The following is a 25,831-nucleotide window of genomic DNA, read 5'->3' on the forward strand; positions in this document are numbered from 1 at the left end:
TGCCATATATATGACACTAACGATATGTGCAAATATATACAGTTTAAATCCAGGTTTTGGCTTTGATGGATTGACGATCCATACTTTTTCGCTTGCTACTCTATATTCTTGTGGAGATTCCTGTTGTAGCTGATATTGTACCTCACTGGTTCAAATGTCTGACGGATATAGACACGAGTTAAATGATGTAAAACTACATTTGCAGTTTTGGATCCTGGTTCTGTGCAGTTAATCCAGATGTAACTGTTTTATTTTGAAAGTTCTTACCGGAAACCATGCTCATAGCTCCTGGAAGGTGAAAGCCGCTATTCAGTTAATTTAGTGAAAACGTAAATGTGGACGTTTCAACGCAGTTTCTTGGTACTAAGTCATGTTGTGACGCGTGTCGACCGAAGCGGAAGAGCTCGAAATGTAGAATCATCCTTCGGGGACCAGCGACGACAATCCCCGCTTCCTCCCCACGGCTGCTTTTGTTTTGGTAACGGGCAGGTTGAGGGACGGACCCCGGCGTTTTCAACTTCACGCTAGCTCCGCAGCTAACTAGCTCACACGGGCTGTGGCGCAGTCAGTCGACGGGTCGAGCCCCTAGCATGGCCGGTGGAAGTTAGCAATTATATGTGGAGGAGAACAACACGAGGTTGAGCTAGTTAGCAAACACGCTGCTTTTATTTATTTGTATCCATCTGTTGCCAGTCGTGGCGGAGTCTTGAGCGTGATTTGAGGCGTAGCCAGCGGGACGCCGTCAGAGCCGGAACAGCCTATCCCGGAGGATCAGCCGTCACACACTCGAAATGCTTCCTCCGCGGAACTTGTAGCTAACGACTGGCTGTGAGAAAAAACAGACCCACGATGGGTTATGTGGGCAGCTAGCTTGTTCTGCCTCAACCCACCATGCGAGCCGAGTTGTCAAGGAAAGCGGTTGACTCGTGACTGATCGTTGGAGGACGGCACGGGAGGAGCCCGCGAGTGCCCTCCGGACAACGACCGGAGCAGACACACCGACTACCAGGGTACAGCCGAGCACCTCCCCTCTTCCCTCCGTGCTCCCACTCCTGCTGCCTGGAGCTTCTTTTTATTTTATTTTATTCAAAACCCATTTGACGCCCCCATATGTCCGAGCCCTCGCCCGTGTCAACATCCTCAGGGCGCTGAGAGGTTGGAGGGAGGGAGGCGACACCAGCTCCGGGGGTCCCCGACACTCAGCCGAGGAGAGGCATCGCTGAAATGAGATGAGGCTCAGAAATGGAACTGTGGCCACTGCGATTATTTTCTTCACGTCTTTCCTCAGCCTGTCCTGGTACACAGCGTGGCAGAATGGCAAAGGTACATGGAGGGTCACCCACGCAAACACACACACACACACACACACACACACACACACACACACACACACACACACACACATATACGCAAAGATGTGGGGTTAGATGAGGGTCTGGTTAACGCATATGAAGCATGACGTGGGTCCAACACATCAGCAGCATGTCGCAGGACAGCAGGTGTTGCCTGTTGTTCACCGATCACCCATTCCGGGTTGTGTTGGCTAATGTTGCATTCCTCACATAGTAGTGCTGCAAGGGATTACATGTTGTAATATTTGGCTTCGCTGATCTTTATTTACTACCTTTTATTTGTGCTCGAAAATCATTGAGGGTTGATCCTCATTTATGATATGGAATTAAGGTACAGAGACAGAATGGAGAAGAAATTTATCAAAAAGAACAACCAAACAATAAATACATTTAGAGATAATCCTTTATTAGTCCCACAATGGGGACATTTGCAGTATTACAGCAGCAGGAGTCAAAAAGGCATCAGCAATACTTAAGTGAGAGGAATATATGAAAAAGAAAAGTAAACTATTTTGATGTGGGGTATCTGCTTGTTTGTATCGGGTGTTTGTCCTTATACAGTTACTTTGGATGTTATGTACAATGCACATGAATAGATTATTAATATACAGTTGTGTTTACATAAGATAAGTAATTGTATTTGATTTCAGGGTGCCCTGTAAAACTGGGTAGGGACAACAAAAGAAGGAGCACTGCCCAAATCAAATGAATAAACAAATTAAAGTGAAAAAACACGACTTTGCAACCTTAAAATGCAAATAAAAATACAGTCATATTAACCACATTAGAGCTAAAATAACTAGAACCAAATTGATCACATAAATATTTAGTTATATAAAAAAATGTATATCGTATTGTTTTATTTAACATGTTACTCCAAGCTCTGGCTTTTTCATGTCGTTACTTATTTTTGAGTTTATCAGCTTGTGAAGTGTGTTCCTCTATATATATTGTCCACTGAGTGCCACAACTAGAGCAAGAAGCAAACATAGGCTGGTCCACTGTGTGATAAGCAAAGGTCAAGAGAAAATGCCCTCTGCTCTGACTGTGAACCCGTTGATACAATCTGGTACATTAAATGATAATCTATTAACCATATTTACAGCACACATTTTGACATGTCATAACAGGAAAACCACAGGTGAAGCCATCACAGTTAGAGATGTCTTCTTTGTGTGACAGTGGGCCGTCACACACAAAACCAGAACCTTGAAACCTTGACAAAAATCATGAGGATCTCAAAAATAAATATATGCAAAACACAATCATATTTATTTTGCTTGAAGGCCAATTTTCCAGCATGACCACATATGCACGGAATAAAGTGTTGATGCAAAACGTCAGTATTACAGTATTAGCCAAATATCTCCCAAAATCAATCATTTTGAACAAATTGACAAGTGGTATTTGTCTATTTCTTGTGTTTACCACACATTTTTTGTGTTGTGATAGTGTTGCAATATTTTTTGTATTTGCTCGTGAATAACCCCAAGGAGGTTATGTTAACATTACTGTTTGTCTGAAGGCAGGATTACACAAGAACTACTGAACCAGTTTTCTTGAAACTTGGTAGAAGGATGCAGTATGAGTAACTTTTGGAGTGGATTTAATTAAGGGGGCGGACCTAGGATTTGTTCTAATTCTCTCTAACAGATATAGCATTAGCCTTGGTGGAGTAGTGCCCTTCTCGTTACTGTTATGCAACTAGTTTCTTTGATGAATGGATTTTGTGTGGAAATAATGGTCACTATGCTTCTTAATGTGTTACTCTTTTTTTCAGCATTGCTCTATAATGCTGCTTTGTATTTTAAATATTCTTTAATCTGTTTATTGTTTGTATATTTACTATAGTTTGTTTTATTAAGCTGCAGTGCATTGGGCAACATATTATTGAAAACCGAAATACTATTTGTTCAATCGAAGGTTGACTTCAGTTCACAGAGTGTGACAAATATTTATTTTCTTGGGGCAAACCAGGTGTGAGCTGTAACAAAGAGCTCTCCTTGTTTTATATAAAGCTGGAGTATTGACTGGTGCCACATCCTCTGGGCTGCATTAATTACATTGGACTGTCTTATTTTGTATTTGTTATCCTTGATGGGGTAAGGGGGGGACACAAAACAGATACAGTGAGATAATACTGAACTAAAATCTGTTCTGTCTCCTTTCATTTTTTGTTGCAAATGCTTTCGAAGAATTTCTTAAATTTCCCTTCAGCCGAATATTTATTACAGTATCAGTTAAATCCTCAGCATGTATTTTCATGCATTATTCTTAGTGAACATAAAACTGTAATCGTTGTATTGCCTTCATCTGTGGGGCTTTAAATGCATCAAAACATTACAAGTTTTATTCATATAATTCAGCGTTTACTGCACCAACTCTCTGGCTCCCTGCCTCTGGCTTGTGTTGTTTCTTGTCCTAACTTGAGATGTTTTTATGCACTTTTCTAATTTTTTATAACATATGAGGCTGTTTTACATCCTCTAAAGTTTCTCCCTGCAGTTGTAGATGGCTTCTCCTGTCTATGCTGCCTAGTGTGGGTGTTTGGTGTTTACTTGGCCTCCGGCATTGAGACTTCCAGGATAAGGAAACATTTAATTCAAGTTTGAGTAGTTGTACACAGGAAATTAATTTGCATTAAAGGAATAGTTTACCCCAACATTTTAATTCCCCATTATCTACTCACCACTATGCCGATGGAAGGTGGGTGAAGTATTTGAGTCCACAAAACGCTTTTGGATTTCCAGCGTTAAACAGCGTTGCAGCCAAATTCAAAACAATTGAAGTAACTGGGGACTACTTTCTCAAATGTAAAAATATTTAAAATGCCTCCATACTGCTTCTGTGGCGTGATCCGAGTGTCCATAATCCCTCGACATTCAAATCGAACTCGAAACGGTGTAATTTATATGATGTTTTTAGCCTAAATATCCACTGTTATCCTAAGCCCGGAGCTGTGTTCAAGGGGCACATGACAACATAAGCGACAAGTTGCGAACATATTGCGAGATCAGAGAGAACTCGCTTTAGGGTGAACTATCCCTTTAAGATCATGACTATGTTAGGACACCATTGCTTTTAGGTTTTCATGGGGTAGAGAGGTAATCCTGAGCAAAGTTATTTTTTATGTTTTTTCAACTCATTGCTTTCGATAGTCTGTCTTGTCCCCAGTCACTTGACTGCTGTGAATGAGAGCTGTGCCAGTCAGCTGTCTAAACACTCAATGTTGAATGACTCTCCAGAGTGTGTACTTCTCTGTCAGAGTCTGCCCTATCCCCAAGCATGAGGCTTCTCTCTGGTATCTCCCTCGTTGTGACTCAAGTAGACCCCAACAATGCTAACATAATATCAATAATAACGCTGGGGCTTTAGTTTAGAATGGGACAAAATATTGATGTAGCAATATTTTTGGAATATATTATCAATACACTTAGCCTTAACTGAGCATTGCTTCTTGATGAAGTTCTGTGTTTGTATTTGTGATATTAATGATTGTAGAGTAGGTGGAAAGAAGTGCATGTGGTTCACAATAGGAACTGATTAGTTACATTACACAGACACACATTTAAAACATAAGATGGATGCAAAACTGAAAAAAGAAAACAAAAAGAATACAAATATCTGGTGCCACACATTTAAAAGACTCCAAAGATGTGATGCGATTCAATTCTATATGTCTCTGAATTCCCAGCAACACTAGCACTGACTTCAATCACACAATATGGAACGACATCGTCTTTTTCAAGTGTTGCTGCTGCCTTTGCAAAGATTGTCAACTCCACAGGCCAATTGCTGCTTTGCTTTGGCATTGATACTTGAAAATATTCAATCTTCTTTGCAGACTATTCAGGACACAAGCCGTAATTATTTGCCTGGTTGGTCTTGTTGGTTAACAATCTAGTGCCCAGCATAAGTGGTTCCTTGTTCTAGAGTCAGCGATTTGTTGGTGCCAGAGTCAAACCAGTTTTTTGTGGAAGAAAGGCAGTTCTATGGCTGTTGAAATACAAAGAACTGGTTCTAGATCAAGCACTGGCTTGCACTTGTGGAAGAAGGGTAAGAGTTAACAGTTACAGAGCGCAAAAAAATCCCACTCTTCCCTTTTGCAAATGTGGCTTCCTCATTGCCTTCCTTGAGCCCATGCATCTCCCTTCCGCTGGTTTTAAGGCTGTGGTTTTCTTCCATGATGACATAATTTCCAACACAAAGGACTAAAAATAGCAAAAGTGATTTCAGTGAAGGGGATAAATAGGCAGACAGACAGATAGATGCTGGTAGGCCACATATACGGTTTATTAGTAAGAATGTAGCTCGGACATTCTGTGTGTGTGTGTGCGCGCCCATTCATTTAGTTTGTGTGTACTGCGAGGTAGGGCAGTCTGCCAAACAAATCCTAAGTGGTTTGTAAAGAAGAAGTGAGTAGAAAGGCCAAATCTGTAGAACCGAGGCTGAGAAGAGCCTGAGGTAAGCTGTATGATATGAGAGAAAAGAGTGCTGACACACACACACACCCCTTTATCCCAGACAGTCCTTGCTTTGCCGAACAGGCGTCCTCATCTGTTAACGAGTTAGCAATCATCGTAGGTCCCTTTCTCGTGCTTCTGTGAACTTCCTTAATCCCAGGGCACCATTTATTCCTTCATTCATTCAATCATTCATTCATCGATCTATTCAGTCATCTATTCACTCATATGCAATTGTTGCCTCTTTACTTCTGGACAAAATTCCCAGATAGCTCACAATTCCTCCTCAGTGTCAGGGAGGAGAGATGGTGATTGTTTGGCTCTAATGGTTCCCTGTTGATTAATCTGTGGCATACGCTCCCTGAATATACTGGGACATCTCTGTACCCATTAGTTTGTCTCTGCGAAAGTGGACATGCATACTTATAAGCATTGTCACAGTTTACAAATTCAGGGCCAGATATTATCGACCGGAATTTGTGAATACTTTGGCAGTTGACACAAACCCGTGCTGATATGGGGAGATGATGTTTTCATTAGGGATGGGCATAATTAATCGACGATCGATTAATTGATCATTAAGAATTTCGTCGATGAAATAATTTTTTCATCGAGAAATTCGCTAATTACACATTTGACCACGGGGGGCAGTGTTTGAAAAAAATGCCACAGTCCTACTCAGTTACCTGCGACTGGCTGCGAGTTACCGTGTAGTTCCATTTCCAAAGTAAACATGAAGAGGTCACGGCGAAGTGTTGCGTGGGACCATTTTGAGTTAAAAAATGACTTGGTTCACTTCCAACACTGCGAAGCTATCCCAGAGACTGGAGGAGACAAGGAGCCTGCGTTGTCTGACACGGACGAGGGGTAGTGCAAACACCGGAGCCGCGGCCAGGCTAGCCAAGTTAGCACGGAGCTACCTGTGTATCACGGCGACGTCAGTCCCCTCAGAGCGGGTTTTTCGGCGGCTGGACTGACGGTCACCAGGCTGCGTTCGCGTTCGCGTCTGACCCCAGAGCAGTTTAACATGCTCATCTGTCTCAACACAAATCCGTAGGCTGGTGCTGAAGTTGTATGTGAGTTACTGGTTATTTTTATGAAGCTTTCTCGACTCGGTACCTTGTTTGATAGTTTTGAATTACATTTGGCAAAACCTGTCAGACCTAAGTATTATATATTTGCAGTTGTTGTTAACATTATGTTTTTTTAAATTATTATTATTTTATTTTGGAGAGAAAAAAAACGAGGGTCAGTTGTGTTTAGTAGCACCGGCTTCTAGCTGTCGGCTCCGCTGCTTAAGATTACGGCAGCGCATATTTTGTTCATCTTGTAATAAAGATCTCAATGAGGAAACACACATTGTTTTTCACTGCATTTTAATGTAGCTTATAAATAGTGAATTTTTTAACTTGAAAATATTAATGATTAATCGAAAATTCGTCATTAACTCTCCCGACGATCGACGAAGACAATTTAATCGAACGCCCATCCCTAGTTTTCATTATGTTAATCTTTTGGGCAATGTAGATTTGTGGGGTTTAGAATTTAGTTTAAAGGCAGATTGAATAATTAATTTTATACTGAAACCAGTGCCAAGTAACCTTATTGGGCAGCTGGATGTTTCACAAGTGAGAATCCATCTTGCTAGGCTCCTGTCTATTCACTTGTGGCCCAACCACATGGTTTTGGACCAATCAGCGTCTTATGAAGGAGGAATAACTAGCAGTTATGGATGTGCCTTAAGCGTACCAACAGCAGGACATGATTATTTGGCAACAATGGTGGCTCCTAAAGAGGATAGCATAGGGGCTGCTATGGCATCAGCTATATCAGAAGCAGAGAGTATGTATTCTTCAAAAGAAGAGCAAAGAATGGTACTGCAGGCTTTCATCGATGAACATATGTTTTTTTGTTTTACTACTCTCACAACTGGCATGAGCGACCTTGACAGACAGAACCTTGTCAGCTTCATCCAATCACCTGACATGTATTTTTTCAAAGCACCTGCCTCTTTCCAAACAGTTTCCAACAAAGCTTTCTCAGAAGTTTCTGTGTTATAAACCCTCACGTCTGTGGATTATCTGGAAGGAAACAGAACAATACTCTGTCTGGGTGGACATCTGCCTTGACCGGTTGGGGTGAGCTGACAAAAATGAGGATGAGAGGAGAGATGGGTGGCAAAGACGGGAGAAGAGAGAGAGAGAGATGGACCCAGAGTGTCAGACCCCATTGGATATCTTAAACAATTGATGGTGACATTCCTCAAAGTGGAGAATTCCAAACAAAGAGTGATAGTTCTGGCTAATCAAAGCCTTTCAGTAGCCAAGTGAAGGCAGATGAGTGGAAGTGAGCAGAGTGGGGCCATGCCTTCAGCTGATTGCTGTCAGACAGCAGGCTGCAGGATTTTTTCAGGACTTACAGCCAAAGTATAGGAAGAAGAGTAGGTGGAAGGCAGGGGAAAAACAAAGCACCCATAGTGATGAAGCTAAATTAAGAAACTGGGTTGGATCTCTGCGAAGGGTGCAAAGGTGCAAAAAGGGTAAGTCTGGAGGATTTTGATACAGTTAAACTGCAACTATTTTAAAGGTGAAGAGAAAGGGTTGGGGGGTGTTTCAAAGAGAAAAAAGGACAGTATAGGATAAAGGTGTATATTTTCTCTTTTTGCAAACTACAGAAAACTCTTCAGGGAGTATCACTATCCTACTCTTAGATCGACTTGCTCTGCTCTTTATGGAAAAAAAACAAAAAATCAATACTACTACTAAGTTTGTGTGTGCAGTGATATTTTGTTATTTACGTGTGTTATGCTTTCTTTGTTTTCACAAGTGGTTATGCCTACCGTTGAACCAGAAATGTTTAACTTTTGTGAACGCGATTGATCTCTTTTGTCCAGTGGATATCGAGTGAAACAGCACAGTGTTGTTGACCTCGGTAACTTGCAGTTTGTAATTTTAACGTGACTGATGGACCTAATGTCGTATGTGAACTTTTGAATCCCCCACCACCACTGCCAAAACACAAACGTACTATATCCATTTCTGGGTTTTGTCCTATTAATGTCAAGTTCATGTGTTGCACCATTTGTCCTACTTAAGAGATAACAGCCTGGTTAAATTCGTTGGGTTGCACACAGCAGCTGCAGTGTAGATCCATGAATGAAGCAGGTGCACTGCTTGAGGGCATCATACATGCATAATACATAATATGGACATGTTTTGCATGCATGTGCATCTTCTTTCTAGGTCTCAAAAGTGGAAATCTGTCCACTAGAAAAGGTAAAATGATGATGCACCTTTTTTAGGAACTCAAACTGGTCAAAGGACTTTCGAATCTGATAAGGTTTTAACACTTTTTTCAAAGTCTATAAATGACTCGCTGAGAAATGCTCAAAAAATTCGAAAAACGTCCATGTTTAAGAAATTGAGAAAAATACCTAATCTGGATTCCTCGCAAAAATGTAATGGGTTCTTTCCTGACTCATACCACGTCCTTCCACCTAGTTTCATGGTAATCCGCCCTGTAGATTTTGCATAATTTGCAAACTGACAAACCTCCAAAAACAACTAACACGGACAAAGACATGACCTTATTGAGGTAATAATGGTATATGTGCTTTTGAGATACATTGCTGCATTGTAATGTAGACATTATGGAGAGATTGAAATTTATAAAATTTTACTTATTGTTAAATTCTTGATTCCCAGTTTAAATAAAGAGCATTTAATAATAGACTGGAATTTTAAGTTAACTTGGGCCAAAATAGTTTATCACATAAATAGAAAATTCATTTAGCTGTTTTCAAAGAAAAATTGTAAAATCTAAATGTTCAAGAAAACTGAATATGATAGATTATAGTCACAGTTACAAGCTTCACAAATGCAAGGCTTGTGGTTGGAAGGTCACATGACAAACCTCAGCTATTCTGAAATTCTTTGTTCTGCTTTGACAGTTTTATACAGTTCATGTCAGGGTTTGTACCCTGATGAGCAGAATAGTAGTTGATCTAGTTTGAATTCTGCTTCCTAGAAACTGGATGATTTGAAATAATGTCGACCAGGGAATGGGGGATTTACGTGTGCTGGTAAAAGTAGAACTTTCTTCCAAAAAGCACATCTTCATATTATGTTGTGTTGTTTTCTCACTCATGCGAACATAAACTGCACCAGCCCCTCATCAGCACTCATGAAGCCACAGTCAGCATCCTGCATCAGCGAACTAGAGTGAGGTCAAGGACAAGATCCCAACGAGGGCTTTAATGAGCGGATGGATTGACTGATACAAATCTTTAAAAAATCTGAATTTTTAAGCACCAATATCATCCTTGTCCTCTCTTAAACTGTGTGAGAGTTTGGAGAGGTACATGTCCAAGCCAGAATTTTCTGTCAGCCCCAGATCGAGTCTTGAGATATTTACGTTTTACGACTGAGGTCAAAGTGAATAAGCACAATGACAGAACAAATACGTAGACTGTATATAAAGATTGACATATAACTGCTTGTCATAAGTGAAGCCAAAGTGTCTTGATTTCCATCTATGGCTGCCTGTTTCATGTCAATGAATGGGCCATGCACCAAACTAAAAAGTCAAAAGAGAAGTCACAAATATTTTTCTCACACACAATGTACCAAAAACTGTGCTGATACCACATAAGGAAAAAATTTTTGACCAGTTGGGTGAGACGTTTTGAAGAATATGCAGAAGGCAGGACATGACGTATATATTTCCCTGAGGAAATCACAGCATTTAGTTCTCATCACCAAAAGCTCTTCAATCTTGTTGTCTTTTCAATTTTGTCATCGTCTTTTGCATACATATAACACCACTTTTTCATCCTGAGATATTTGTATTCTTCAAGCTCACAGCAGTTGCGTGTTGCAAACATCAACACTTGTTTGCTGTGAATTTAGTGGACATTTTCCTGCTGGATTCTCACATTGGCATTCTCACTCAGGCATTCTCTGGACATTATACTAGGGGGCTGGCACAAAAAAAAGAATCTCAGGAGCAACTGGCTCAGGCATTTAAATTTTTACCAGCAGCTCCTCACGAAACTTTTAGGAAAATGTCCAGATGTCTGAAAGCAGTTTAAGCGAATGTGTGCTATTTATTGAGTGTCCAATATATATTCAACTCCTCAGCCCTCCTATGTACCTCCATTACTAATCAAATTAAATGAGATGAGGAATCAAGGATGGCACGTCAAGGCAAAATATCACAGGAGAGTGGGAGGATATGGGTGTATGGAAACCAGGGGACAAGCAGAGAAAGGCAAATGCCAGAATGGAAGAGCAGAAAGTTATACACATATAAGACACAAAAAATATTTTAAATGGTATGAAATAAGAAAGGAAGAATAAGACAATGTTAAAAAAAAAAAGCGAGTGGATGCAGATGGAAGGAGAGGAGAGGTTTTCAAGCCCAGAGGAAGAGGATAACCACTTAGCCCTTCCCCCATTACTCATGGTTCTCGAGAGCAGAGAAGAATAATGACATTGAATGGATGTACACCAGACCTCAGGTAGGTTTAATTGTTTAATGCATTCGTGCAACCATGCAGTCGAGTAGCTTGTACACCAGCAGAGTAAATTCACCATATAAACCTGTCTGGAAATTGAGCATTCATGTGAGGTCATGGTTCTATTGTTTTGAACGGTTATGAAAAATTGTGACAGAGAGTAAAGTTACATTTACCTTTAAATGCTAAGAGACTTATGGATACACTGACCAACACGCATGAGCTTTTACACAGTGCTCAGGTCACGGGAGTGGAACTTCCCTGGAAGACAATGTGTCACGCAATGTGACATACAAGTTTCATCACCTAATGTTCATGCATCTTAGAAACTGAGCTAACCAGAAACCTTATCTATTTCCTGTTTCTCTTCTCTGGTGCTCTGTGTCTCTAGTTTCTTTTACACAGTAGGATTACAGGCTTGGTTTCATCTCAACAGGACTGGAGTTTCAACAATCAAAGTGACTGTCATGATAATGAAAGTCTTGGTTTTGGTTTAAGTTGCCCTATTTTCAAGGTTTGAACCAAAGGACAGCATCTGTCTGTGTGTCTCAGGGATCAGCATTCATGAAGGACAACATGGTTCTGGGAAAAAGGGGAGCAGGGGCAGGGGTTGATGGACAATAAGCTCAGTCAGAGGAAGTGATGGAAGGGGAAGATAAAGGGGAGTCTGGGATTTGTTATCGTTAACAGCTCTCTGTAAGGGCACAATACATCTACCAGAAGTGGAAGATCAGACACTGGCCAAACCCACAACCCCATCTAACTCATTCTCGCTCTCTCTCTCACACACACATTTGTACAGCTATTTTAGTAAGGACCCTCATTGGCATATTAAACTAAATGCCTAACCCTCACCCTAAAGGTCATGTCTTTGTTACAGGATCTACAGTTGATCCGGTTAGTCTTGTTTTCACATTGCAGACTAGGAGGCATACAAAATAACTTAGTATGACATGTTTGTCCTGTTGTCATCACCGACAAGGGCTTAGTCAACCTTCTCTTGACATTGATTCTTGCTTGATTGGTTTGTAGACGGTTGTGCTTGGCGTTGGTGCTTTGTCAATTTGACCAAAGGAAGGTCGGTGAGAAAGATCAAAGACATTAATCAATGCCTCATTTTTTCTTGGCTTTAGTTAACTATCATCTCCATGTCTCATCATCTCCAAAAATATTACTGTCCGTAAACTTTATTCAAACAGCACTTTTCAAAAGCTTTCACAAAGCACCAAAACAGTCAGGCAGGGGACATTCCTTTAAAATAAGAGAAAACCGACACAAGGAGAATGTAGCGTAAAAGCCTCAGCAAATTAGATAGTGAGTAAGATTGACTCAGTGTGACGTTTATAGCTTATGTAGAACATCTGATCTTGGCCCTCCAACAAACCACAGCTACTCTCCTTTTCAAAGAATTTCCCGGCCACTACTTTCAAACTCATACATCAACCGCTCAACTTCTGTTTCCTGATAAAGATCTTCTCAACCTCAAAAGTTTTCGTGTAGAATCCCGGAAATCCTTTTTGGGGCGATTTAAAAAGTATCTGTCTCTGTTTCCTTTGCAGCTTCACTTGCTCTATACATCCAGACTACTTCATTTCAAACTGTAGTACACGTTTTACTGTCTTTACAGCTCGCATGTGTGAATGTGTGCTTATTCAACATTACTACAACACTGACTTCCAAAAGACTAACTCAATAATAACAATAAAAAAGTGTTCAACCAAAGTCATGCTTCTGTTTCGAATCTACGCTGTAACTCCAACGTAGCAGAACCCTACGCTGTACCCTAATGTGTGCCTCCCCAGAAATGTAACCACGCATCGAGGCGACGCAGACCGCAAGAGCTATGGTTGGTCCGCTTGGTAGAATCACATTTCTGGCAGTATTTCCGGAATCTCCTGCTTAGCCTCTTTCGGTTTAATGGTCATACAGACAATCTCCTCCGACGTCCTTCTTTTATTCTTTGCAGTTCTTTCAGAAAAAGTAATTGCTCTTGTACATCTATCTGCTTCAACTCAAACACGATAACGCTTGCCATTGTTCTGAAGTAACTTGAGAAGCCAGAGAAACTCAACACAGTGACATAGAAACTCTATGGTCACGAGCGTTTTGGCTCCACGGCCACTAGCATTTCGGTGGTGTAATTGAAGAGCGATGCACAAACACCAATGCACAACTACGAATGCTCACAACGGCGTAGGCCCCATGCGTAGGCTACGTGCGTACCTATGAGGTAGCTTTCACGCAGAACCATGAATCTGCCTTTTAAGGTGCAAAATTGTGCAAATTTGATCCAACAGAACGGATAACTAGGCCGTTGTCCAGGCACAAAGTGATTCGTTTTTGGATAGGTTGCAAAAAAGATCATTGTGAAATTGAGCACTTTGTAACCTAACTTCTCCTGCTAATGCTACCAACTTTCCTTTTATTCCTCTTACAGAAAAGCTGACAGCATATCAGCGGGAGTTCCATGCTCTGAAAGAGCGCCTTCGTGTGGCAGAGCACAGGACGCTGCAGCGCTCGTCTGAGCTCAACAACATTCTTGAGCAGTTCAGACGCGCAATCGCCGAGACTAACAGCAGCAAAGATGCTCTCACAAACTTTTCAGGTAACAAACACATACAAAAACATCTGACTCATTAACTCTAACCAAGGTTTTACACTGTTGAGTTAACATCAGAGCTGATTCAGTAATTTGTGTCCATCATATACTGAAGCGGAATTGGTCCTTGGATGACCTGTTGTAAAATCCAAAACATATACAGTACATGTATACCGTTATATCGGAACTAATGAAGAAATAACAAAAATAACTCTTCTACGAGTCCCTCAGTGAATAATAAATATTGGATTCATTCTGTAGTTATAGCATCAATGTCCTACCTGTGCACATTAGTGTCAACAGGTGGTAATTTAAAAACTCAGCAGCACCGCTGAACTCATGTTTCTGTGACCTATTTCTGGGTGGATTTGGTTGACGGGTAGAGTGGTCGTCCTCCAACCTGAAGGTCGGCAGTTCGATCCCCAGTCCGACCCATCTGCATGCCGAAGTGTCCTTGGGCAAGATGCTGAACCCTGAATGTCCCCCTATAGAATAACAAAGTGCTGCGAATAGATGCACTGTATGAATGTGTTTGTGAATGGGTGAATGTAGAACTGTACTGTAAAACGCTTTGAGTGGTCATCAAGACTAGAAAAGCGCTATATAAATACAAAGCCATTTACCATTTCAGATGAGACGCAGAAACTACTGAAGGAGCTCTCAAATAGGAAACAGCTCCAGGTGCCAAATATCTACCACCACATGCCTCACCTTCTCAACAATGAGGGGAGCCTGCACCCAGCCGTGCAGGTTGGTCTTGGCCGCACGGGAGGTGAGAAGCTTATACATACACTGCAAGTTGTGTAGAACAGGAAGGCCCCTGGTTTATGAGAGGCCTTCTTTCCTGAATATGCATGCTCTTCCTACACAAACGCACTCAGACCCCCAGAGATCCTTATTACTCATTAAGGATAAGAATCTAGTCTCAACAAGTTTGCACTCAGGGAACTAGTTAACAGCATTCATCCCCCCTGGACTGAGGTTTCCAACACTATCTTACTGATGAACACTGGCAGAGTTGAAGATGAACTGTAGTGCATGTACAGTATGATCCCCTATTTAATTAGCAAATTATTTATTAAATAATGTTTATATCTTGTATCTGTTTCTCTATCCTACTATATTTTTGCTTACATGGTCTTGCTCTTGTTTTAAATGCCTTTCTCTTGTTTTTTCTTCTCTTTTAATTTGATTGAAAATACTCTTTAAAAACAAAAAAACAGTCACACAAAGTTTACTAAAGTAAAACCAGAAATTCCCCATGATAACTTCACAGCAACCACATTTTTAATAAGTGCAATGCGTCCTGTCGAAGTTGTTTTATATGGATTATTTCACTCCTGTTTCCCTCTTCTCTATTCGCCCCCATTTTTAAGAGGATTATTTATCTGGCATTGTTGGTGTGATACATGGAGTGGATCTGGGACGTGAGGGAGGTGACTTTAATGGTGGCAACGGCTCGAATGGTGTATCCAGCTCATTCCTAATGACAGCGACAGAGGGGGGAAACCGTCTAGACAAGTTGGAGGAAAAAACTGAGGGACAAGTTGGGCACAAATAGGAGTTTTTTGTCCCTGGCCCGTGGCCTGTTTGACTAATGAGTGCAAGGTATTCCCACGGGAAACCAGAAAAATGCAGGGGCCATTGTTGCCTTCTTTCCAAGTCACTGCTGTCGAGCTTTCAGGAGACTTTTTGGCTTCCTTTTAGAAATCAAAGAAAAAAAGTCTAGCCACTGATAAAAGTCTGTTGTTCTCACCTACTTACCGCCCTTGGGTTCTGTAAGTTGTGCTGATTGCATTCACAGTTATACTGGGTGTACAAGCAGGAAGTGGTAGCACAACCAGCACAGAGGCTATTTTAGCCCTGTCATCCGTGTGGATGCCACATGACATACTTGACAGGCCACTGGCAACTTTCGGCTCGAGGCCCAAACAGTGACTTTAATCTTTCCCTGTTTTCCGCTGCTAATTGTTTTTCATAGTCTCTTGTTTTTTTCCTCTGCTGGTCTAAGCATATCTGACATTCTCCTGATTTTATAGCTGAGCAAATTAGGCCATGATCCAACTTTAAAAATTAACAAGTATTATGAGGAAAAACAGCTCAGACACTCTACTTTCAAACTGTAGTACCGCGTGCTCAAAAATCATCAGAGAGACTGTTTTACTGACATGGTTGGAGTTGGGCCTGGATAAATCCCAAGTCAATACGAGTATAATTGCGAGCGCAGCCCTGCTAGTTTCAATCAGACAGTCTTCAGGAAGTCGTCTATCTACCAACTTATGCCCCTTTGCACTGTCAATACTCTGGTTACTAAATAACTTCAATTACACACAAGCATTTGTTTGTTTTGACCAGCATGCCACAAGCTTTAATATATCTCTACTCATGCCCTTCTCTCTCCAGTTTCGAATTCCCTTTAACAGTCATGATTGACTCTTCTGTTGGCCTAAGTGTGGAGAGTGTTGTTTCTGCTCAAGTGGTGCAAGCAGCTTCTTTTTCTTCTTATTGCAAAGGCCTGACACGTGAAGTTTCATGAAATCCCTCAGGTTTCTCTGCTCTCCAGTAGATGTGGCCTGTGCAGTGACAAGAATATCATCCCTCAGGAGCGTCCCACTCACTGCTGTTAATCACGCTGCCAACATTTTCTTTATAAGCAATACGGATTTACAGAGAGAAATATTTTGTGCATCTGTGTGAGATTATGTCTGTAAATCAGTATTGCTTAACAGATACACTATCAATTGAAAGTACTTAAACCTTATATCTGCTTTGTTATTGTTCTTTGAGCGAAGTGTTCAACATGGCAACCTTTTGATTCTACTGAAAACTTAGTCAGTTCGAATGGCCGATGTTGTGATCTCATTCAACAAGATCAGTCTAGCACTTGATTTGCTTTTATTTTTATGAAATTGTTAAATGTATAAAGAAAGAAAGAGAAAGAAAATTGTTGTATTTGCCCCTTTATCCACATCTGCACCAACATTTGATAGGGTCTTCCCAGGCGCAGGCTTCAACCCTCACCCAAGTTTGGTAGGAATTAGTTTTGTAGTGTTTGTGTAATCCTGTTAATAGACATGATGAGAATTGGCTAATGACAGCGAGGAATCATCTGAATGCTCTAAAAAGATTTTCTATGTCATTGAATTAATTATGTTTATTGAATTTAATTCAACCTTGTTTAGATTGTAATTTACAAAAATGTATCTAGTGATGTCAGTTCCTGTCTTGACACTAGATTAGATTAGATTAGATTAGAAAACTTTATTTATCCCAAAATGGGCAATTTCGTTCACAGTTTCCAGTCTCACATAATAGATTACTTAATAAATACAATAAATAGCAATAGGAGGTAGACAAAAACATATATCAAAGGCAGTCCAACACACACATTTAACTCACAATTCATTTCAGCGCGTCAGTAACAACCACCCTGCCCCCGGAAACCCCCAGCAACACTGGTGTGCTCTCCACCTACTCCTTACTTTTGTCATCATTTAGTAACCTGATGGTTGCAGGGATAAAAGAGTGGGAGTACCTCATTGTTCTTGTCCTGATTGAACAGTAGCGCCGCCCTGAAGGCATTAGTTTAAATTCTTTACTGAGGACATGGTCAGGCTGACTGATAATGCATTTGGCTTTCTGGACTGCTTGTTTGTTCCACAATGAACTTATGCTCTTGAGCTGGATGCCAGTGATCTTAGAGCAGATCTTCACAATTTTATTTAAACTATTCATGTCTTTAACTGACAGACTGTTAGTCCAGCATATAAAGGAAAAAGTTAAAAGACTCTCAATGAAAGATTGGTAAAAAATTCTCAAAATAACTTTAGAGACACTGAAAGAGTTCAGCATTCTCAACAGGTGAACTCTTTGTTGTCCCTTTTTAACAATTACCTCTGTATTTGTATGGAATTTAAGCTGGTTATCAAATACTGTGCCTAGATATTTGTAGGTGTCCACAAGTTGGACTTCCTCCCCATGGATGATACTTGGTTTGAGCGCTCCCTTCACTTTCCTAAAATCTATGACTAGCTCCTTTGTTTTTTCTATATTTAGATCTAAGAAGTTGTTATCACACCAATTAACAAACGATGTCAAAGCAAGGCCATGGCTGCAATGTGGACCTTGGAAAAGGGACAGCAACGCAGTGTCGTCCGAGAATTTAGCTAGATAACTTCCCTGTTGAGAGGACCTACAGCTATCTGTGTACAAAATGAACAACAGGGGTGAGAGTACGCACCCTTGAGGTGAACCAGTATTCGAGGTAATGGCCTGGGACAAGTGTCCATTCACAGAGACCCTCTGAGTTCTGTCTGTTAAGAAGTTTAAAAGCAACAACAGTATCTGATGGGGTAACTCAAACTCAGCAGCTAGTCTCTCAATTAAAATATGTGGCTGCATCTTATTGAAAGCAGAAGAAAAGTCTGCAAATAACAATCTAGCATGAGATCCAGGCTTTTCTAAATGTTTATACATTGTGTCTAAAAGGAAGAGTTTTGCATCATCTACACCTTTCCCAGTTTGATAAGCAAACTGCAATGGGTCAAGTTTACCACTGACCAGGGACATGATGTCATCCTTAATAATTTTCTCAAAATCTTCATCGCTAAGGATGTAAGTGCTACTGGTCTGAAGTCTTTTAGCTCTTGGGGATTTTTTGATTTCGCTAGTGGTATTATAGTGGACCTCTTCCATATCTGAGGTATCTGTCCTTGCTTAGCACACATATTAAAGAGTGGAGTGAATACCACACTGAGCTGGTCAGCACAGTAACGCAGTGTGCGTCCGCAAACAGCATCAGGGCCTGCAGCTTTCATAATATTAACTCTCTTAAACAGAGTTGTTACTACTTCCTGGGCTATCACAATGTCATTGTGAGGGACAAGAGAGTCCCTCCACATAGAAATGTTCTCAGAGAAATCAGATGATTCAAAACGTGAGTAAAACATATTAAAAGCATTTGACAAATCAGGGACATCAATACCTTTAACAGTTATTGGCTGCCAGGATTCACTAGAACACTGATTTATGGATGCCATTGACTTAATTCCCCTCCATGCAGCTCTAAGATCCCCCCCACTATACCGTTCTTCAACCTTCTCTCTATATTTCATTTTGGCCTTCCTAATCTCTTTTTTCACTTCCTTGGAGACAGCTTTTTTCTCCCAAGGGTCCCCAGTGTAAAATGTCCTCTTTTTCTTATTTATCACTGATTTAAGTTCTTTAGTAACCCATGGTTTATTATTTGGGTAATGGACAGAGATCCTGGTTGGGATGACTGAGTCGACACAGAATGTAATATATGATGAAACAGTATCTGCTAGTTCGTCAATATTATCTGTGCTATCCTGGAAACAGTCCCAGTCAGTGCACTCAAAACATGCTTGGAGAGAGGAAATACTGTCCTCCGACCACATTTTCACCGTTCTCTCCTTGTGTTCTAAGCGCAAGAAGGACGGTTTATACACTGGCATGAGGTAAAAACTGTTGTGATAAGAGGCCCCTAGGGCAGGCATGGGTATGGAACGGTAAGCTCCACCTATTGACCCATAGCAAAGGTCAATAGTGGTGTTTTTCTGTGTTGTGCTGCAAGTTACATATTGTTCATATGTTCTCAAAGTTCTACCCAAGTCACATTTATTAAAATCCCCCAGGATGAATTTGGGTGCGTCGGGGCAAATTTCGTCCAGTTTGTGTGTTGTGTCAGCGATCAGCTGGGCAGCAGCTGACGCGTTGGCTCGCGGGTGAATGTAGACAACCGTGTAGAATAGTTGTTGAAACTCCCGAGGGAGATAGAACGGGCGGAGTGAGATCGAAAGCAGTACTAAGTCAGCGGTACATATCCTCTCCCTGATTTTAACGGTGTTGCAGTACCTCTTGTTGACGTAGAAACACACTCCTCCTCCACGGCTTTTCCCAGTTGTCTCCGGTGACCTGTCTAGACGAATTGGGCTTCCAAACCCAGTTAGTGTCAAGTCCTCGTCCCGGTCTGAGTCGTTGAGCCATGTTTCCGTGAAAGCAAGTAGACACGATTCTCCAATTTCCCGTTCGAACTTTGCCCATGATTCCAGTTCGTCTATTTTGTTACGGATAGATTGTGCGTTTGAGAGCAGTATGGTAGGGAGCGGTGACCTAGACCTAATCTTAAATAATGCAACAAGTCGAGCTGGAAATATTCGGCTGCCCATTGAAAGCATAAAGACCCAGTCGAACACTTGCTTCTTTTATATGGAATGCCATGCCAAATCACTTCTTTCATTGATTGAGCGAAGCGGGCAGACTGATCTATGGACACGGGGAGGGGCAGTCCGGCTCCAGCTGCGCATACATGCGTTATCACTCACTCACTGTCTTGCACCGTCCCTTACTCTGTCACTCTCGGTCTCTTTTCCTTCCTCCGACATTCTCCTTTCATCCTCGACCTACTTTCTTGGTGGTGGTGGTGGTGGGTGTCGCTATACAACACGGAGCTCAGTGTGAGAAACACAAAGCAAAACTGGGACGGATTCTCCACGCTGCACAGATCACTCCGGAGGATTGCACCCTTTTCTCATGTCCACTGCACAGCACCCTCATTCTGCACCTCAAGTTTTTGTTTTGTGCCTTTGTTGAGGCCCCTTGCACCCTCGCAACCCCCTCAATTAGCAGCTTTTCCCTTTTTAAACCGTACACACACACCAACACGCACACATTAGCCTCGGTTTGTGTGTTTCATAATCATAACAATCCCCCATAGAGCCAAATATAAGCTGCTTCCATTAGACAAAACTTGAACTTGCTTTAATTTCTCTGGTATGAAAACAAGCATTACCCAAAGCTTCCTTCTGTAGATTTTGGCACAAGGATATGAATTCAGTTAAGAGCAAATGTATAGCAGAGAAAGCTCAATATGAAAAATACAGTACACAAATTATTAAGCAATTGCATGCTGCTGTCTTGACTTATTTTCTTTTAAACGCTGACGGATGGTCAAACAAGTTGCTCCTTGTCACATTTGCATCTCCACCCCTGTTTATGCTGTCTGTTATCTCATCCTCTCACTCTCTCTTTACCCTGGTGAAAGTGATCCTTGTAGTCTTCTGAGCACAATGAACTGGATTTGTGTTGGTAACAGTCCATTGTACTTCTCCTAGTCTCGTGTAGCTTCGGGGGAAGTCTCTCCATCATAAAGAAGAGGCCGTCTGTGTTGCCGCTCCAAGCCTCACACAATAGGGGCAATAAGAAGATGACAATAGACTCTCTTTTCCTCTTTCCATGTCTCGCCGCTGTGTCACCCGACTAGTCTGCTCTCTGCTCCGTCTCTCTCCTTTAGCTCAGACGTGGGGATTACTTCCTTGGTGGACGTTATACATTTTCATATACAGTTTGTTGGCTGATTTATTTGCAAGCAAGATGCTGCAAAAACTACAGTTTTTCACATAGGTTGTTGGAAGGATGCAGTATAGGTTAGGGAAGAACCAATTAATTATTGGGGGGGGATCTTGATCAACTTTCTCTGACATTGCGCGATTGGGTGTTTTCAATTTCGATTTATGCATTTGTCAGGTGCTAAAATTGGTGAACAAACTGTACCTTTGGGAGTTGGTACAACATTTAACCAGTTTTGGTTCTGGACACTTTTATATATATTTTTTTAATCAATAATATCGTATCGTTTTCAAATTATAGGGGTCTGATGTTCTCTGTTCATCGCTCTCTGTTGCTTTAGTCTGTCCAACTTCCTTTAGCTCACACACATTTAACAACATGTCGCTGATCTCAGAGTAAAGGATAATCTTCTGTTAATGCCTGTTATTAAACAATAACCCTATAATAAAAATTGTTGATTCTTTTATTAATTACAATTATAAGATTGTGTAAGATTCAACTAAAGAACATGCAGCATATTAGTGCAGCTGCGTTACAGACTAATGGCCAAAACTTCTGCTCTTGATCTAGGCTGGTGTAATCTGTTGGTGTCCGACAAAAAGATAATTTGGTTTCGGATCCACTTGATTAAAATAGCCATCCATTCCTGATTCTCATCACATGCTTATCTCTCTTTTTCTCAGTTACCATGGTGATGGGGATTCCCACAGTGAAGCGGAAGGTGAAGTCTTATCTGTCAGAGACGCTGCGTTCGCTAATAGACAAGCTGTCACCAGAGGAGAAACTTGACTGTGTTATTATTGTCTTTGTTGGGGAGGTGAGATCCCATAATCCAAACTGTATGTGTCATTACATGATTCTTTTACACAGTGAACTAAATTGATAATAAGGGGTCAACGTGTCTAAACTACTCCTGGTTGATCTCTGCAGACTGACGTGGACTACGTTCACAGCGTAGTTGCTGTCCTGGAGAAAGAGTGAGTACATTTCTCTGCCTTCTGCCAGACCCACAAAAAGATGGAATTGTTTTGAATGAGTGAAAAAGACCCTGATTTAGAGAAAAGTGTGTATCTCTGTTCGACATGTTGAAATCACCAGTGACTCTCTTTCCTCAGGTTTTCTACAGAGCTGAGTTCAGGCTTGCTGGAGGTGATTTCCCCTCCGGCCACCTATTACCCTGAGCTTACCAACCTCAAGGAGACATTTGGAGACTCCAGAGAGAGAGTCAAGTAAGCAGTTCACTTCGCCAAGACGTCTGTGTTATCAGTGTGTTCAGTGCTGACATTTAATTATGCTAAATGTGATAGAAATCATTATCGAAATCTAGAGCAACCAGCCCTGGGAGAAATGAAATGCAGGAGAGCTGTAGAAAAATAAGTAGAAGATGAGTCAGGGGGATGTGGGAGTGAACGAGCGAGCGAGAGATTTTTACAGAGGCTGCTCGGGTACTTGGTATTCCACAGGCATTTTTCAAAGTCGGATCAAGGTCATCAGCAGCAGCACCCTCTATCTCTTTCTCTCTGTAGTGCTCGCTCTCGTTATCTTCTGCGCTTACCTTCTCTTTATAGTGTGCTAACTGCGGGCTTCATTAGGAGTCTGCTTATGGTGCAGTTTGTGCTGCCTACTTACAGTATGTACTAGGGTAATAGCATTTAGGACTATTTGTGTGTGTGGGTGTTTGTGAGCACAGATGCTAATCTGAGCTGTATCTTGTTCAACATTGGCCCATGGGACACACTAATGTTGTGTGTGTGTGTGGGGGCACTCGTGCATGGACTCAGGTCAGTAATATATGAAAGGTTTTAAAAGATGTCCTCTTTGCTGAAACTGCAGCAACACTGAACCACCTGGTAGAGGTGAAGTGCATGTGCATCACCTGCCCTCAAATTCAAATTAGTGGTGTCTGGTCACCTGACTGGAGTGTGTGTGTTTTTGTTTCCCCTTAAGGACTTTTTCCAGCATAAGCACTGACCTTGTCAGGATCAGTAGGCCTCATGGGAACCGAAGAGTCATAATTAGATCCTGGTTACGGTTAGGGTTAAGCATGAATTGGTAATCAATACGGTTAGGTTTCAGGCTGTCCACAATGAATGGAAGTCAATGTGAAGTCCTAATAAGGATAGCGGTACAAACGTGTGTGTGTACCACCTCTCACACCTGTTCTCTGGAGGCATCTCGAACACCTGCAGCTCTCAGCCAACAGCAGCTGGTTCATCTGCAGCGAGGGCAGATCCTTCAGCTCAAACCGTTACTGTGACAGCATCGGCTTATAAATGATTCAAATAGTGTCTGCTGTCGTAACATGCAGGAAACCTTGGAGCACCAGATTTGCACAGTCTAGCTTTTCGTATGTGAAGCAGGGACTTTGACATGCTTTTCAATGGTATAATATTTCACCTTACAGTGACTCAGCTTTCATGTTTGTCGATTTGTATCTGCTTTGTTTAGATGGAGAACCAAGCAGAATCTGGACTATTCCTTCCTCATGATGTACGCTGTGAGCAAAGGGGTTTATTATGTCCAGGTATGTCCTTACAATAATACATTTTCCCATAGCAACTTATTGAGTGTATTTTAAGAAAGGTTCTGTAGACAATTACTCAAGTATCAGAGTGAAAACCTTTTCTCTGCAAACTTTGATGTGCCCTTAGACTGAAGCTCGTCCTTCCAAATTAAAACACAGCGAGTACTTTAAGCAAATGTGTGTTGTTACAGCCTTCTCCAGAGCCAGTGTTGTTGTTGTTTGTTTTCAGACCGGAGTCGGTTTCACTTATTCTCAGCCTAATCCTCTTAGACATCTATAACTCTTATCCGTCTTCTTAGATTAAGTAGACGTTCAATTGGGGAATGTTTACGTAAACATTGAAATTCTAGGAGCAGCTATTAGAGGTTGAATTTAACTGTGTTGTCAATCTTGCATCTCTGTGTCAATTCCATCATCTGCTCTCAGCTGGAGAGAAGAGGTATTGCCCCTCTAACATCTATTACTGCTTTAGAATAGTGTAAGCACTCAGCAGTGTCCTTTAGATCAGCTCGGAGTCATGTCCCCACGTGAACATAGAGGAGTATCCCTCCTGCTTTTCACCCTTTCCATCAACAATAAACCCAACTATTCAATGTGGTTATTTCCATCTTACATTTCTTTTGTGTGACCCTCGGTTTGTTCAGCTGGAGGACGACATTGTGGCCAAGCCCAACTACTTTGCTACAATGAAGAACTTTGCCCTGCAGCTGTCGTCAGAGGACTGGATGATCCTGGAGTTCTCTCAGCTGGGCTTCATTGGTATGATCCATTAAGCAGATGATCGTTGCTCAGCATCCACACAGGCTGTCAACTGAAAATCTGTGCGAAGCTAATTCCTAGGCTATAAATTGGTTTTCAACTCATTCTTTTAAATCAGTATTACAATTACAAGTACTATTGAATAAAGACAGAGATCTTAGCAGCCAGTAAAGAAAATATGGACATTTTATTAATCTCTATGGAAATCGGGTTATTGCAAAGTAATGTTAACTGGTCCGGATAAAGCAAATCCAAATGTATCCATATCTATTCTTTTACGGCCAAAATGGCAATGATTAACAAAAACCTATCTTGCATGATATATATATATACATATACCTTTAGGGTATACTTGTACCTGTATATGGATCTGTGTTTAAATGTAAGTACTAAAATGTAATTGTATCATTAAAATGAAAAGAGTTAACATCCACAAAGCTGGATTCAGGTTCCGAGATGAGTTCATTACAGTCAATATAATGAATGATTTGATATGAAAAGTGTTCTGCTTATCTTAATGCAGCTGTTCGTGGTCTGTTGTTCCTGAACATTTTGTATTTTATCAGTATCATCCTTCATCTGAATGGAACGTTTACAGTTTTGTAAATGGATTTTTGTCACTAATCGTGATCAATGGGAGTGTTGAGGGGAGTTGATAACCCTGGGTTTGTCCTCAGTTTTGCGGATTTTGTCCTAACTCAACAAAATATTTATCTTGCCAAATTTTGACCCTTACTTTTCTGCTAAACAATGTACACCTTATATCCAATAAAAGTATCTTCTGGTAAAATAGGAACATTCAATAAGCTTCTAGCATCTACTCTTTTCTGGACTTAAGTATCTAAAGCGTGAAACCTAGATTGTGATACAGCTGCTGCCCACAAGTCCTATTTATTTTGCTATACAGACTATTAAAAATCCAGCCTTGAAGGCAAATTTTAATAAGGTATTTTAAAGTGCTCGTTTGTAATATGAATTACGGTTGATAATTGGATATTAATGTGTAGTTTTTTCTGTACTTTGTTTCTCCTTCAGGAAAAATGTTCCAGGCTCCAGACCTAAACCTCATTGTTGAGTTCATCTTCATGTTCTATAAGGAGAAACCCATCGACTGGCTACTGGACCATATTCTCTGGGTCAAAGTCTGCAACCCTGAAAAAGATGCGGTGTGTACTGTGATCGATTAATGCATTACTAAGGTTCTCCATCATTTTTTATGGTTTGTGTCAGTTGAATTCTGAAAAGGCTGGG

General features: G+C 41.1%; 1 protein-coding gene across 1 annotated transcript in view; it reads left to right on the top strand.

Annotated features, from left to right (window-relative positions):
* The first annotated feature begins 343 nt into the window (after positions 1-343).
* Positions 344-25,831, top strand: part of mgat4a (alpha-1,3-mannosyl-glycoprotein 4-beta-N-acetylglucosaminyltransferase A) — a 32,049-nt gene continuing 6,561 nt past the window's right edge. Inside the window, exons 1-9 of the mRNA XM_053439502.1 lie at positions 344-1,323; positions 13,768-13,935; positions 14,561-14,701; positions 21,981-22,114; positions 22,228-22,274; positions 22,413-22,526; positions 23,746-23,821; positions 24,466-24,580; positions 25,616-25,746. Coding sequence (XP_053295477.1) covers positions 1,230-1,323; positions 13,768-13,935; positions 14,561-14,701; positions 21,981-22,114; positions 22,228-22,274; positions 22,413-22,526; positions 23,746-23,821; positions 24,466-24,580; positions 25,616-25,746 — 1,020 coding nt within the window. The 5' untranslated portion in view covers positions 344-1,229. The remainder of the gene's footprint in view (positions 1,324-13,767; positions 13,936-14,560; positions 14,702-21,980; positions 22,115-22,227; positions 22,275-22,412; positions 22,527-23,745; positions 23,822-24,465; positions 24,581-25,615; positions 25,747-25,831) is intronic.

The sequence above is a fragment of the Pleuronectes platessa genome, chromosome 14, assembly GCF_947347685.1.
Source record: "Pleuronectes platessa chromosome 14, fPlePla1.1, whole genome shotgun sequence".
Taxonomy (NCBI): domain Eukaryota; kingdom Metazoa; phylum Chordata; class Actinopteri; order Pleuronectiformes; family Pleuronectidae; genus Pleuronectes; species Pleuronectes platessa.